Source organism: Micromonas pusilla (genome assembly GCF_000151265.4).
Source record: "Micromonas pusilla CCMP1545 genomic scaffold MICPUCscaffold_5, whole genome shotgun sequence".
In the NCBI taxonomy this organism is placed as follows: domain Eukaryota; kingdom Viridiplantae; phylum Chlorophyta; class Mamiellophyceae; order Mamiellales; family Mamiellaceae; genus Micromonas; species Micromonas pusilla.
Window position 1 is genome coordinate 658,071 of NW_003315886.1, and position 13,276 is coordinate 671,346.

A 13,276-nucleotide genomic window follows, 5' to 3' on the forward strand; every position below is an offset into this window, starting at 1 on the left:
GGCGCCGCCGCTACTGACGACCGCATCGGACGATGCGTGCTGTCATCGTCAGCGTCAGGTCAGTCGACGTGTTCGTTGGCTCGTCGTCACCTCGCGTCGCAGTCTCCGCGCGCGCGACGAGCACGATGTCCGCGAGCGCGCAATACGAGCGCCTGAACGACCCACACGACGCGAACGACGCGGCGGCGGCGCCGTCGACGCCCGTCGCGTCGCCCTCGCCCGCGCTCGGCGGCATGCCCGCGGGCACCCCCGGCGCGCGCGTCGCGTCGACGCCCTCGATCTACCCCTCCCACGAGAGTCACGCCGCGGGAGGGGGCGCGTCCTCGAGCGCGGCAGCGAACGTCGACGGCGTCCCGATCGCGACCGCGATTCCGATGCACCCCGGGACGCCGGTGACCGCGCCGGCGTACTACGCGCACCTGATGTCCAGCGCCGCGATGGAGTCCATCCCGGACGTCCCGGACGCGGTGGACGCTTGGAACGCGCAGAGGACGCTCATGGCTGCGTACTTTGCGTTTTCCGTGCTCATGATCATAAACTTCCCGTTCCTGCTCTTCATCGGCATCGTCAACGGCATCTTGGGCACGGTCGCGTCGAGCATGCACCTATTCGACTGCTGCCGCGGACGCGGGGGGATCACCGGGGCGGTCGTCACGATCAAAGTCCTCGCCGCCATCGTCGCGTCCGTCGGATTCGTCATCGCCTTTTTCCTCCTCCTCGCGCTCTTCGGCGCGGAGAAGGCGGCGGCGGGGTACATATTCTTCGTGACGTTCGTGTACGTCGCGCACAGCACGATGAGCCTGGTGGTGATGCGGAAGATGCAGATGGTGTACGACGTGCTGCATCCCGTCAGGAGCGGCATGGTCGTGTTGTGACGCGCCGCGCGTCGCGACGCGTCCACGTCGGGTAGAGGACGACGAGACGAAGTCGACGCGCGGGCGGCGCAGCCGGCGGCGGCGGCGGCGGCGGGGGGGGCGGGCGCGGGCGCGCGCGAGCGAAGACGAGGCGAGACGAGGCGGCGTGCGGGGCCCCCGGCCGGCCGCGGTCGTCGAGAGGATGCGATAGCGGCGCTCGAAGAGCGCCTTGTAACTGATGCGTGACCGACCTGCGCCCCGGTGCCACCTGGCACGTTTACGCGTTTTCGCGACGAATGCTGATGCTGTGGCGAGGCGCGTCCTTCGCGACGACGCTTCGGCAGAGCGAAGAAAAACGAACGAAGATCGCTTCGGAGGGTCACTCCACATCGCGCGACGTGCACGCGTCACCCGATCCACGCGGGCGATCGTCTAAACCGGCGCCATGGGGAACTGTTGCTCCGCGATCAAGGCGCGTCTCGCGCGCGTTCGCGTCCGCGCGGCGTGTCTACAACGCGCGAAAGAAATTCGAAAAGTCGGCCGACGCGATCCTTCGCCTCCCGCGAGAAACGAACGTCGTTCATCGCGCGTCCGCCCTCCTCTCCGCGGACGCCGACCTGACGCTCCCCCCCCCGCGCCCCACCCCCACGGCCGCAGGAATTCGGCGCGCCCGAGCTCCCGCCCGACGTCAAAGACGCGATCCAACGCGGCAAAGAGATCGAGCTCGAGGTGAACAAGATCCGCAAGCAGATGGAAAAATACGGGAAACAAAACACGACGGTCAAGATTCGCCTGAACCGCTACAGCGAGCGCCTCGCTAAGCGTCAGAAGGCGACGCCCACGGTCGCGCAGGTCAAGCTCGACGCCGTCGCGAACCGATGCAACGCGATCACGCTCTTCGCGGGGGAGTATCTCCTCGCCGTGGACGGCGACTTCACGCGTCAACTCGAGGACGCCGAGCGCGTCTGCAAAGACTACGCCAAACGCCGAGACGTCGTCCGCGTCGCGCAGGCCAAGCTCGCGGACGAGCTGAAGAAGCGCGGGCAGTACGAGAAGATGCTCGACAAGGCGAATCGCGCGGAGACGGAGATCGAGCTCAAGGCGAAGTCCGCGCCCGTGGATCAGACGGAGGAGGAGCGACAAAAGATGACGGCGCGAAAGGCGGAGCTGATGCAGACGACGGAGGAGTACCGCGTCAAGGTGGAGAACGCGGAGAAGGACGTGGCGCTCGCGGAGGAGGAGTTGAGCGTCGTCTCCACCGAGTGCGTGGACGCGCTCGGGCCGATGAAGGACGCGGTGAACGCGTGCTTGAAGGCGGCGGTGAAACGCATCAACGCGGACGTCGCGCGGCTGACGAGGAAGACGACCAAGGCGTGCCGCGAGGGCATCTTCGAGGCGTTGGATACGCTCTCGTTCGACGACGACGACGACGACGACGACGACGGTTCAGACGACGAAACGTCGCCCTCGGATGTCAACGCCGACGGCGACGGCGGCGAGGACGCGGACGTCGTCAAGCGAGACCCGCCGACGCCGTCGTCCGTCGCGCCGACGGAGACGGCGACGGAGACGGATTCCCCGGCGGCGCGCATCGCGCCCGCGGAGAAGAAGAAGAAGGCTGCGCTCGCGCGTCTCTCCTCGCGCAAGACGGGCGTCAAGGCGAAGAACTGGATGTCGTCCACGTTCAGCGGGTTCAACGTGAAGGTGAAGACGCGGGCGACGCTGCACAACAGCAAGGTGAAGATGGCGAAGTTGCGCGGCGTCGACCTCGCCGGTTTCTTCGACGCGTTGGAGCCTCTCTCGCGCGGCCACCGCGAGGACGTGAAGACGATCCAGAAGGTGGTCTTCCGTCTGAAGGACTACGCGTGCAAGGACTCGCCGTCTGGACCGGTTCCCGCGACGAAGCGCATCTCGAAGATGCGCGACGCGCTGAACGCTTTGAAAGAGATGGGCGCCGCGGGCGACGACGTGTGCGAAGACTTTTCCTCCATGGCGACCATCGCCGCGGCGCGGGATAAGACCCTGGAGACGCTCGGCGCGGAGTGCGTTCCCGCGCTCGAGGCGCTCGCGGACCGCGCGGAGAAGATCGTGCTGGATTTCTACGACGTTCGCGCGCTCGCGCTCGACCTCGCGGTCGTGGAGCACGACCTTCACAAGGCGAAGACGGCGGAGGTGAAGCCCGAGAAGGCGAACCAAGAAGACGGGCTCAAGCGCGAGAAGAAGATCCAGGATCTCACGGCCGCCGCGGAGAAGATCCGCGCCGAGCTCGGGACCGCGATGACCGCGCTCGCGCCCATCATGAAGGGCGACGACGACGAGATCTTCCCCGAGGACGCGTGCGAGCCGCACAACTTGGACGCCGGCGGCGTCGCCGACGCCTTTGGCTTTTTGAACAACACCGGCGTCGTCGCGACGCTCGCGAACGTCCTCGACGACAAGTTCTTGCAGGTGTTTCCCTCCGTCTTCGGGGACGCGTACACGACCGACGCCGCGGCGGCGGAGACCGCGAAGGCGAAGCGCGCCGCGCACGTCGAGGCTGTCGCGGCGAACGTCCAGGCGATTCGCGCGGACGCCGTCGCGGTGCGAAAGGCGTCGACGCTGAAGCGTCAAAAGTCAAACGCGGACGCGGACGCGGACGCGGGCGCGGGCGCGGAGGAGAACGACGCGAACGCGAACGCGACGGATCCTTCCCCGCCCGTTACCCCGCCCGCGACATCCCCCGCCGCGAAAGAGGCTGCCGCGAAGCTGAAAGCCGCGGAGGAGGAGGCGCTCGCCGCGGAGGCGGAGGCTGCGGCGATCGCGAAAAAGGAGGAGGAGGAGGCGGAGCGAAAAGAAGCGGAGGAGACGTGGGCCGCCGCGGAAGCCGCCGCCGCCGCGGAGCTCGAGGCGAAGAACAAGGCCGAGGCCGAGGCCGCCGCGGCGATGAAAGCCGCGGAGGAGAAGAAGCAGAAGGCTGAGGAAGAAGCCGCCGCCGCGAAAGCGGCGAAAGCCGAGGCGGAAGCTCAGGCTGCGAAAATCGCGGAAGCGGACGCGGCGAAGGAAGCGGAAGCGGAGACCGCGCGCGTGACCAGGGCGCAAGCGAAGGCGAAGGCGGAAGAGGAGGCGAAGGCGGAGGCGAAGGCGGAGGCGGCGTCCGAGGCGGCGCCGGAGTCGCCGCCCGCGCCCGCGCCGGTGACGAAGTCGACGTCGAAGACGATCCCGAAACCGCGCACGTCGGAGGAGGCGTCGTGATCGATCACTCCGCGGACGTCGCGCGTCGCGCGTCGACGACGAAAGTACATTTATTTCGTTTGTAAAGGAATCGAAAGATATCGTGTACTGTAGGTTTGATTACTATAAGACTGATCGAAGGATATCACACAGTATCATACGGCTCGCGCGCCTACTGTATCTATCCCGTCGTGAGTCGTATCTGACTGTCGTTCAATTGATCTTCGGCTTGAGCTTCTCCGACCGCAAGCCGTGCACGATGACGACCGCCACCACCGCCAGCACGATCACGCCCGCGGCGCCGCCGCCCACGCCGTCGACGCGGCGGCGTCGCGTGCACCGCCCCGGACGCATCGCCGCCGCGATCTCCTCGCACGCGTCGCGAAACGCCCTCGCGTCGCGCTCCGCTCGCGCGCTCGCCGCCGCGACGGCGTCGAAATCGAGCCGCTCCATCGCCTCCGCGAGCGTCTGAAATCCCTCCGCGACGCGAGCGTGCGCGCGCAACGCGTCCGTCGCGTGACGCCCCGCGGATCGCAGCGCTTTAAGCCCGTCCTCGCCGCGCCCGCGAACGCCGCCCGCGCCCGCGCCCGCGCCCGTCGTCTTCAGCGCGCGCAACGTCTTCACGCCCGCGTTGACCGCCGCCGCCGCGGCGTCCACGGCGGTGAGCGCGTACGCGCGATGGACGACGTCCTTCTGCGTCCGCGTCAGCGACCCCCCGCCGAACGCGCACGTGCTCGACAGCGGGTGCGATCCGACGCTCCAGAGCCACTCCTCTTCGACGCCGATGACGCCGCGATCGCTTCGGCTTCGATCCGCGCCGAGATGCGTGGGCAACGCGCCGCCGAGGTGCTCCGCGAGCGCGAGCACCGCGGCTTTCGTCGGGTCGCGAAGGTTCACGCGCGTCGCGGCGCCGTCGCACGCGAACGACGACGCGTATCTCGCGTCGTGCGACTGCGTCGCGATGATCATGTCCGGCATGGACACCGCCTGGTGAGCGCCGTCCACGAGCAGAGGCGCGCGGTCGTCCACCTCGGGTTCGACGACGAACACGGGTATCTCGAGCACGGAGGCGGCTGGGTGGGTGAAGCGATCGGTCAGTCGAACGTCTTACCGGTCAAACGTTGAAAGGGAAGCGCGGGTGAAGAGTGACGACGGGAAAAGTCCTCAAGGAACGGCGTGCACCACGCGAACGGGGTCGTACGGGAAGCAGTCTCACCGCCGCGAGGGCCCGCCGCGGAGGTCCCGCCGCCGCCGCCGACGGCGACGAGCTGCCTCCTGAGCTCTCTCGCGTCGATCCACCGCGTCTTTCGCGTCGCGACGTCGCCGCCCTCGGTCAAGACCGCGTCCGCGCCGGTTCGAAGCGAGCTCGCGAGCGCGGCGGCGACGGCGGCGTCGTCGGACGCGCTGAGGGTCGTTCCATACGAAGCGACGTCGGGGTGGAGTTGAAAGGCGTCAGAAGCGGAGTTGAAAGGCGTCGAGGTGTGTCGGGATTGAAAGCGAGGGACCCTGGGCGGAGAGAATCGCCGGGAGAGAAAGTCTTTAAGGATCGGCGTTCACCACGCGGACGGGGTCGTACGGGGACTGGCGTAAGGAAAACGCACCTCAGACGCTGCGCGGAAAACTCGAGCTTCTGGTCGCGAAGCATCAACCCTCTCGCCTCCGACTCGAACTTCTCCACGTCGAAGCCCCCGAACGCGTCCGTCCCGTACGGCGACCGCGACGGATCGCTCGCGCCCATGGCGACGAAGTACACGGTCACGTGCACGCGCTCGTGATACCGCCGCGGGCCCGGCGCATTCGCCGGCGCGACGACGCGCGTCAGATGCGACGACAGGACCCGCCCGAGCTCGGACGCGAACACGTCGCGCGCGATGGTCACGTTCGGCGGAAGGTCGTCCCGCCCGAAGAGCGAAAAGTCCGCGTCCTCGGGCTGGACGTCGCCGTCCTTCGCCTCCGCGATCGCGACGGAGAGCTCGCGCGTTTTTCGTTTAAGGTCGTCGCAGAGTTTGATTCGCGTCGCGCGCGACTCGCAGTGCTTCTTCGCGAACGACGTGTACACGTCCATCTGCGCTCGAAACACCTGGAGCTCGTCGCGCGGATCGATCGACGCCTCGCTCTTGGCGGCGGCCGCCTCCAGCTCCTCTCGAAGCCGCGCGTCCGGGGTGGGCCTGTGCGCCGCTTTCTCCGCGTCGGAGAGGCCGCGGTTAAATCGCAAGTCCACGTCCGGGAGGTCCGTCGCCCCGCGAAGGCCGCTCCCGCCGACCAGCGGCCCCCACGCGAACGGTCCGGCGCCGAGGTCGATCCACGACGCGCGCTCGCGGCCGACGTACAGGTCGGAGACGCAATCTGTCTCGTCCGACACTGAATCGGACGCGGACGCGTCGCCGTCGTCCTCCTCATCCGTCGCGTCGTCGTCGACTGCGTGGGTGAAGCGATCGGTCAGTCGAACGTCTTACCGGTCAAACGTTGAAAGGGAAGCGCGGGTGAAGAGTGACGACGGGAAAAGTCCTTAAGGAACGGCGTTCACCACGCGAACGGGGTCGTATGGGAAGCAGTCTCACCGGCGCCCGCGAGCGCGGCGGACAAGCGCTTCGCCGCGTGCGCGTCGTCGCCGGTGAGCACGCGCAGCGCCGCCGCGTCCAGAGGGTGCGACGCGCCATCCCGCTCCGCCGCGGCATCCGCCACCGCGCGCGCCGCCTTCTTCGCCCACCTCGCGCCCGCTTTCGACGCGTCGTACGCGACGACGCCGCCGCCCGCCGCGGCTCCCTCTCGCGGCGCGAGGACGTTCTCGATCCACCACGACGGCTTCGAAGCCTCCGGCGCGGGCGACGGCGCGCGGCGTCGCGGGCCGCCGCGGCGTCTCGCTTCCTTCCTCAGCGCGTCCGCGCGCGGTCGCAACGCCGCCATCTCGCTCGGGGAGAACCCGGCTCTGTACCCGTACCGCCCGTCGCCGAACGCTTTGAATTTCTTCGGGTTTAACACGACGACGGCGTAGCCTTCGCCGAGCCCGAGGCCGTCGACGAGCGAGTCCACGAGCGAGGACATCGAATGCGCGTCGACGTGGTGCGTCACCGGCGCGTCAGGGTCGGGCGCGCGGCCGTCGTCGTCGTCGTCGTCCGCGGAAGTCGACGATCTCGATTTCGATCTCGACGTCGATCTCGTCGCCGACGCCTTCTCCGCTCCGTCTCCGTCCCTCCTCGGCGGGTCCACCGGCCGCGCGAACGTCTCGATCGCGCGCTCGAACACCTCCAACACCCCCGGGCCGGGGTTCACGACGTGGGCTCTGAAGTCGTACGTCGCGAACGAGCTCGCGGGCATCCCGCCGTCGTCGGCGGCGGCGGCGTCGGCGGCGTCGTCTTCGGCGGCGTCATCCGTCGCGCGCCGGTGCCGCGTCGTCGTCTCTTCCTCTCCTCCCTCCCCTCCTCCGCGCCTCCGCCCGCGACGGCGAAAGCGATCCAGCGCCGCGCGCGGCACCCTCGCGTGCGACACCGCGCGATCGATCCGCTGGAACCACCGAACCTGGTCGTCCTCGCTCAGATGCAGCCCGAGGTGTCCGTCGCCGTCGAAGCCGACCATCACGAACGCGACCGGGATCGGCACGCGGACGGACCGCACCGGGCGGACGCGCAGGAACGACGCGACGTCGCCGGACGCGGCGAACGCCTCCGAAACGCGCGAGGCGTCTATCGGCGCCGCCGCCGCGTCGTCGTTCGTCAGCGACGTCAGGAAGTCGTCGTCGTGAGCGAGCGCGTTCGCGCCTCCGTCGAAGAAGGCGCGCGAGGAGGTGCCGAAGCGCGGGCCGGCTTTGCCCTTCGCGTGCGCGCGATCGACGGACGCGCGCGCGACGCGGAGCGGGGCGAGCGCGAGGAGGAGCGCGAGGAGGAGGACGCGCGCGGGGGGGCGCGGGGGGCTGGACGTCATCGCCGGCGGCGAGCCGCGCGCGCCCCGCGATCTCACGGGCAGCAGTGGGCACCAGACGCTGCCCTCGCCCAGTTCGACGCGCGACCGGATTTTTTTTTTCGGCGGCGGCGCGGCGTTCCATTCCGGAAGCAATCCTTTCCGCGCGGCCGGTCTTCAAATCGCCAGCTCGGGCGCGTCGCGGGATGGGGAAGAACACCGAGGGCGAGAAGGTCGTCGAGGCCGGCGCGCGCTCGGTCGCGCGCAGGCCGCTCCCGCCGCCGACGACGACCGAGGGCATCTCGCAGATTTTGTTCTATCAGTACGTCGAGCCCGTGTGGAGCGCGCGGCGACAGAAGCAAGCGCTCGCGGAGTTCCACAGGCTCGCGAAGCTGCACGACGTCACCGGCCGCGGGAGGATCGCGCTCGAGGGCGTGAACTGCACGCTCACCGCGTCCGCGGAGGGCGCGCGCGCGTTCTGCGAGGGGCTTCGCGCGTGGGATCCGGAGCTCTTCAACGACACGGACTTCAAGCTCACGGACGGCGTCCCGAGAGAGACGAAGTTCAAGGCGCTGACGCTCAAGTCCACGCAAGAGCTCGTGGCGTACGGCCTCGGCGGCGAGCGCGCGCCGTTGCTGAGACAAAACACCGCGAAGCACGTGGAGGCGGACGAGTATCACGCGATGCTGGCGCGAAAAGACACCGTGGTGATTGACGTGCGGAACTATTACGAGACGAACATCGGACGCATCGAGCCCCCGCCGGGGGGCGCGGAGTTCCTAGACCCGATGATGCGAAACTCGCGCGAGTTCCCCAAGTGGCTGAACGCCCCGGAGACGAAGGAGAAGCTGCGGGGGAAGAAGGTGATGATGTACTGCACCGGGGGCATTCGATGCGAACGCGCGACGGCGTTGTTGTCGCAGATGGAACGCGCGGAGGGCGACGTCGAGACGCAAGGCATCTATCACGTCCGCGGCGGGATCGATCGGTACCTGAAGACGTTCCCGGAGGGCGGGTACTGGAGAGGGCGGAACTACCTGTTCGACCTGCGCGGGGAGCAAAAGCCGGAGGACAAGTCGGAGACGCAGGTGTCTCGAGAGACCAAGTCGGCGTGCTGCGTCTGCAAGTCGCCGTTCGACTTGTACAAGGGCAAGCACGCGTGCTCGAACAAGGAGTGCAAGGTCCCGGTGATCGTGTGCGACGGGTGCAGGAAACGCGCGGAAGGGGAGCTGAAGGCGTCGCTCCTCTGCCCGCTGTGCGAGAGAGGCCACGAGCTGAGGGATCTGCCGCTGCCGGATTTGGTCGGGCAGAAGAGAAAGCTCGCGTTGGCTGGCAACGCGTTCGGCGTCGACGCGGGGTCAAAAAAACCGAAAAAAACGCACGAGCCGTCCAAGTTTGTCCACGTGGCGCGTTTACCGTTGATCGTCACCGCGACGGACGTCCGCCTCGCGCTCGCGGGCGTAGACACGACCGCGAGAGGCCACTCGCGGCTCGTGAGCGCGACCGAGGGCGGGTCGCGAGTCGAGTGGATCGCGGACCGAGACACCGGGTTTTTTTACGGCGCCGCGTTCGTCGAGTTTCCGACGACGGCGGACGCGGAGAGGGCGGTGGAGCGCGCGACGACGGCGCCGCCGAAGGTTGGCGGGGGGAAGCGACGCGCGAGGGTGAACTTCGCGCCTGCGCGGGGGAAGGACGCCGCGAGGGCGGGGCACGAGGGCGAGCGACCGCCCGTGCCGGCGACGCCGGGTAGGTAGTCTGACTGATGAGTAGGCGATAGAACGCGAGGTCGTGCGCCGGGTAGTGTACTTCCGGAAGTCCTTTCTTCCTTCACGAGCCGCGCGTATGCACACGTCGTCGGGGTTCGAGCCCCCAAACCCTACAACCCTCAACCCAAACCCTAAACCCCCCTCACGCGAACCGCGCGTACGCCGGCCGGAGCCAGCCGTACGCGCCCAAGACGAACGCCTCCTTCGCGTCGCAGCGCTTCACGTCCACGTACATCCGGTCGCGCTCCAGCGTCCGCTTCGCCCACGCGTCGATGTGCGCCGTGGACGGGCCCCACAGCGTGAACGACACGTGCGGTTTAGGGGCGGCAGGAGGAGGAGGCACGGCGTCCTCCGCGTCGTCGTCGTCCATCTCGAGGTTGAAGGGTTCGGGCGTCGTCGTCGTCGTCGTCGCGCGCTCGACGCCGCCCGCCGTGCCGCCGCCGCCGCCGTCGTGCACGCGGTTCACGATCGCGTCGCGCGGCCCCCGCGCGGACGCGAACAGATGCGCCGCGGACGCCGCCAGCGTCACCTTACTCCCCTCGACGCGCGCGAGCAGCGACAGCATCTCGTCGATCATGCCCCTCGTGTACCCCAGCCACGGCGTCCCGGTGTGCGTCCACCTGCGCGGGAGGGCAATTGCCCATACGGAGCGACGACGGAGCGGAGTGGAATGAATTCAGGGGCGTCGGTAAGAGTCGAAAGGCGTCGAGGGCGGGCGTCGAAACCGAGGGGTGATGGGCGGAGAGAAACGCCGGGAAGAAAAGTCCTTAAGGAACGGCGTTCACCACGCGAACGCGGTCGTATGGGGACCAGTGAGATGACAGGACGCACCCGAGCGACAGCGTCGCCGTCGGACACGCCGCCGCGCACAAATCCACGAAGCGCTCGCCGTCGATCGGGTCCCTCCCGCCCGGTCCTCGCACGACGTCCGCGTTGAGCCACAGCGGCGTCGCCGCGAGCGCGGCGGCGCGCTTCGGCGAGCCGATCCCGGTGCCCAAGAACCCGCGACGCTCGGGCGCGCCGACGCCCGCGTCTTTCAGTCGCGCGACGCACGGCTCGACGCACGAGAGCTCTTTGAAGTCGAGCTTGACGCCGATCCGTCGCGCGCCTTCCGCGCGAACGTGCGCCACGATCGCGCGAACGAACGTCTCGAAGTCGAGGTCGCTCGCCCTGGATAAGTCCGGCTCCGTCGCGTGCGTGGGGAGCGGGTGCGCGAGGAGCACGTCGGACGCGCGCACGACGCGGCCGTCGCGATGCGCCTCGACGCCTTCCCTGCTGAGCATGAGGTCGACCTCGAGCATGTGCACGCCGCTGTCGTCCGCGAGCGCAGCCTCGAGGAGCGCGATGGAGTTGACCGCGTGCGCCCAGACGAGGTCGCGCGCGGACGCGAGGCCGAAGTGCGACACCGCGTCCGAGGGAGGCGACGTCATCCCGTGACGTAATTAATTAATCTGTCCAAATCAAATCAAATTCCGAGGTGACGTCCGTCCGCGCCGCGCCCGTCGACCGTCGGCGCCGGGCGGGGGTCGCTCGCTCGAGTTCGCGCGGCGCGGCGCGAGCGAGGAGATACGCGTCTCCGCGCGGTGGGGGGCGTCGTTCGAGCGCGACGACGACGCGGCGAGGCGCGCCTCCTGGTGTGTCTGAGAGAATTCTCGGACGCTCGCGCGAAGCGTGTGGCGCTTGGCGCGAATCGGAAAAAGAATCTCACGAAGGGGCGGTCTCGAAACGACGCGCGCGGCCGACCCAGGATTCGCCGTCGTATGAGCAAACAGTCAGCACGCCCGATGGACTACTGTCTGACTGTACGCGCCACGCAAGATCCGTCAATGCTGACAGTGCACTTTTTCGAGGCTGCCTAGCGCGACGACATCACCGCGCCGCGCGCGCCGCACGCACGCGCGCGCGCGATTCGCATCCCCGACCGCGACGCGCGCGATACGCATCATAGTAGCGCCGCGATGGCGGAGCTGTTGGCGCCGCGTCGACGCGTCGGCGACCGCGGCGCGGAACTGCTGACGCGGACCGCCGCTGGGGATCACGACAAGCATCCTCCGCCACCACGCGCGTCGTCGTCGCCGTCCGCGGACGCGACGCCGTCGCCCGAGCGCGTCTCGAAGCGACTGAAGAAGCGCGCGGCCGACGAGAAAGGGTCGTTCTCGGACGACACCGCGGAGAAGCGCGACGACGGCGCGGGCGACGCGACGCGCGCGGAGCTCTTCCCCGCGGACGCGACGACGACGACGACGACGACGCGAGAGAGAGGAAAAAGTAGAGGCGACGACGCCGTTTCTGCTGACTGTGCGCCGTGGGTCGCGCGATGGCTCGATAACGTCCGCGCGTCCGGCGGCCCGACGAACGCGCGCGATTCCATGAAAACGCTCGGCACGAAGGCGATCACGGACCCGCCGGACGGGAGCGAGTTCACCACGAACTGGTTCTCGCACGTCACGCCGACGCTGACGCGCGTGTTCGACCACCTCGGGTGGATCCCTGATCTGGCGGACGCGGACGCGAGCGATGATGAAAAAAACGCGCCCGACGCGTCGTCGTTACGAAACCGCCGTCGTCGTTCGAGCGCGGCGTCGGCGCCTCGACACGTGCTCGAGATCGGCGCGTGGGAGGGCCGAGGCACGCAGTGGCTTCTCATGACGTTGTGCCGCAACCGCGGGAGCACGCTGACCGCGGTGGACACGTGGGAGGGCGGCGAGCAGTACGCGGGCGTGGGGCTGGACCTCGACGACGCCGCGCACGCGGGGGAAGTCGTCGAGGTGCGTTCTATCTTACACCGGTCCCCATACGACCGCGTTCGCGTGGTGAACGCCGATCCTTGAGGACTTCGCCCGAAAGGCGCATCTCTCCTCCCATCACCCCTCGCTTTCAATCCCGACACACCGCGACGCCTTTCAAACTGACGCCTTTCAACTCCGCCCCGACGTCGCTTCGTATGGAACGACCCTGATGAGGCGCGGTTCGACAAAAACGTGTCCAAGGTGACGGGCGTGTCGCCGAACGTGGAGTGTAACCTGAACCCGGTGCGGAAGAGGAAAGGTCGGAGCGTCGCCGCGCTGGCGAAGCTGCGCGTGGATGTGTTTGATAAAACGCACGGCGGTGGACCGTTTTTGGGGTACGACGTCGCGTACGTGGACGGGTCGCACTACGCCAGGGACGTCATGTCGGACGCTTGCGCCGCGTGGAATATGCTCAAACGCGGCGGCGTGATGATCTTCAAAGACTACGGCTGGGACCTGGTCATGAGACACCTGCCCGCGACGTCGTGTCCGAGGATCGCCGTGGACGCGTTCGTGGATCTGTTCGAGGACGAGCTGCTCGTTTTAGAGCGCGGGTACACGTGCGTAGTGCAGAAGATCGCGAATCGAAAGTGATCGAATTTTTGGTTTCTGTTGGCAGTTGGTTGTTTTTTTCAATTCGGGTACAAGTCAAGTGCTGAATACTCGTCGCGAGAGGCGGGCGGACGTCGCGTCGGTCAGTTTGTCGTAGTTTCGAGGATAGCGTAAAAGCAGTTTTATTTTAAAAGTTTTCGTCGTTTCC

The 13,276-nt window shown here is 68.0% G+C and overlaps 7 protein-coding genes across 7 annotated transcripts; 4 read left to right on the top strand and 3 right to left on the bottom strand.

Annotated features, from left to right (window-relative positions):
* The first annotated feature begins 111 nt into the window (after positions 1–111).
* MICPUCDRAFT_58035 (uncharacterized protein) lies at positions 112–1,107 on the top strand. Its single transcript, XM_003058425.1, has one exon. The coding sequence runs from the start codon at positions 126–128 to the stop codon at positions 873–875; it is 750 nt and encodes a 249-aa protein (XP_003058471.1). The 5' UTR covers positions 112–125; the 3' UTR covers positions 876–1,107.
* Positions 1,108–1,299: 192 nt separating this feature from the next.
* On the top strand, positions 1,300–4,221 carry MICPUCDRAFT_58036 (uncharacterized protein; the record flags this gene model as incomplete). The annotated part of the gene is made up of 2 exons (XM_003058426.1): positions 1,300–1,389; positions 1,512–4,221. 2 exons carry the CDS (start codon positions 1,300–1,302, stop codon positions 4,083–4,085), a joined length of 2,664 nt encoding a protein of 887 aa, XP_003058472.1. The 3' UTR covers positions 4,086–4,221.
* A 56-nt stretch (positions 4,222–4,277) lies between these two features.
* On the bottom strand, positions 4,278–7,985 carry MICPUCDRAFT_58037 (uncharacterized protein; the record flags this gene model as incomplete). The annotated part of the gene is made up of 4 exons (XM_003058802.1): positions 4,278–5,137; positions 5,176–5,570; positions 5,666–6,482; positions 6,626–7,985. The coding sequence occupies 4 exons, from the start codon at positions 7,983–7,985 to the stop codon at positions 4,278–4,280; spliced, it is 3,432 nt and encodes a 1,143-aa protein (XP_003058848.1).
* A 182-nt stretch (positions 7,986–8,167) lies between these two features.
* On the top strand, positions 8,168–9,715 carry MICPUCDRAFT_58038 (uncharacterized protein; the record flags this gene model as incomplete). The annotated part of the gene is made up of 1 exon (XM_003058427.1): positions 8,168–9,715. The coding sequence occupies one exon, from the start codon at positions 8,168–8,170 to the stop codon at positions 9,713–9,715; it is 1,548 nt and encodes a 515-aa protein (XP_003058473.1).
* Positions 9,716–9,869: 154 nt separating this feature from the next.
* Positions 9,870–10,304, bottom strand: MICPUCDRAFT_58039 (uncharacterized protein; the record flags this gene model as incomplete). Its single annotated transcript, XM_003058803.1, has 1 exon — positions 9,870–10,304. The coding sequence occupies one exon, from the start codon at positions 10,302–10,304 to the stop codon at positions 9,870–9,872; it is 435 nt and encodes a 144-aa protein (XP_003058849.1).
* A 190-nt stretch (positions 10,305–10,494) lies between these two features.
* MICPUCDRAFT_68138 (uncharacterized protein) lies at positions 10,495–11,357 on the bottom strand (the record flags this gene model as incomplete). Its single annotated transcript, XM_003058804.1, has 1 exon — positions 10,495–11,357. Exon 1 carries the CDS (start codon positions 11,155–11,157, stop codon positions 10,495–10,497), a length of 663 nt encoding a protein of 220 aa, XP_003058850.1. The 5' UTR covers positions 11,158–11,357.
* Positions 11,358–11,607: 250 nt separating this feature from the next.
* On the top strand, positions 11,608–13,276 carry MICPUCDRAFT_47299 (uncharacterized protein). The gene is made up of 2 exons (XM_003058428.1): positions 11,608–12,495; positions 12,691–13,276. Exons 1-2 carry the CDS (start codon positions 11,686–11,688, stop codon positions 13,108–13,110), a joined length of 1,230 nt encoding a protein of 409 aa, XP_003058474.1. The 5' UTR covers positions 11,608–11,685; the 3' UTR covers positions 13,111–13,276.

Bases quoted from the DNA above. Each gene is read 5' to 3' on its own strand.
- MICPUCDRAFT_58035 (XM_003058425.1), top strand. From the start codon at position 126: ATGTCCGCGAGCGCGCAATACGAGCGCCTGAACGACCCACACGACGCG.
- MICPUCDRAFT_47299 (XM_003058428.1), top strand. From the start codon at position 11,686: ATGGCGGAGCTGTTGGCGCCGCGTCGACGCGTCGGCGACCGCGGCGCG. The intron at 12,496-12,690 runs GTGCGTTCTATC...GACCCTGATGAG, and splicing joins ACGCGGGGGAAGTCGTCGAG to GCGCGGTTCGACAAAAACGT.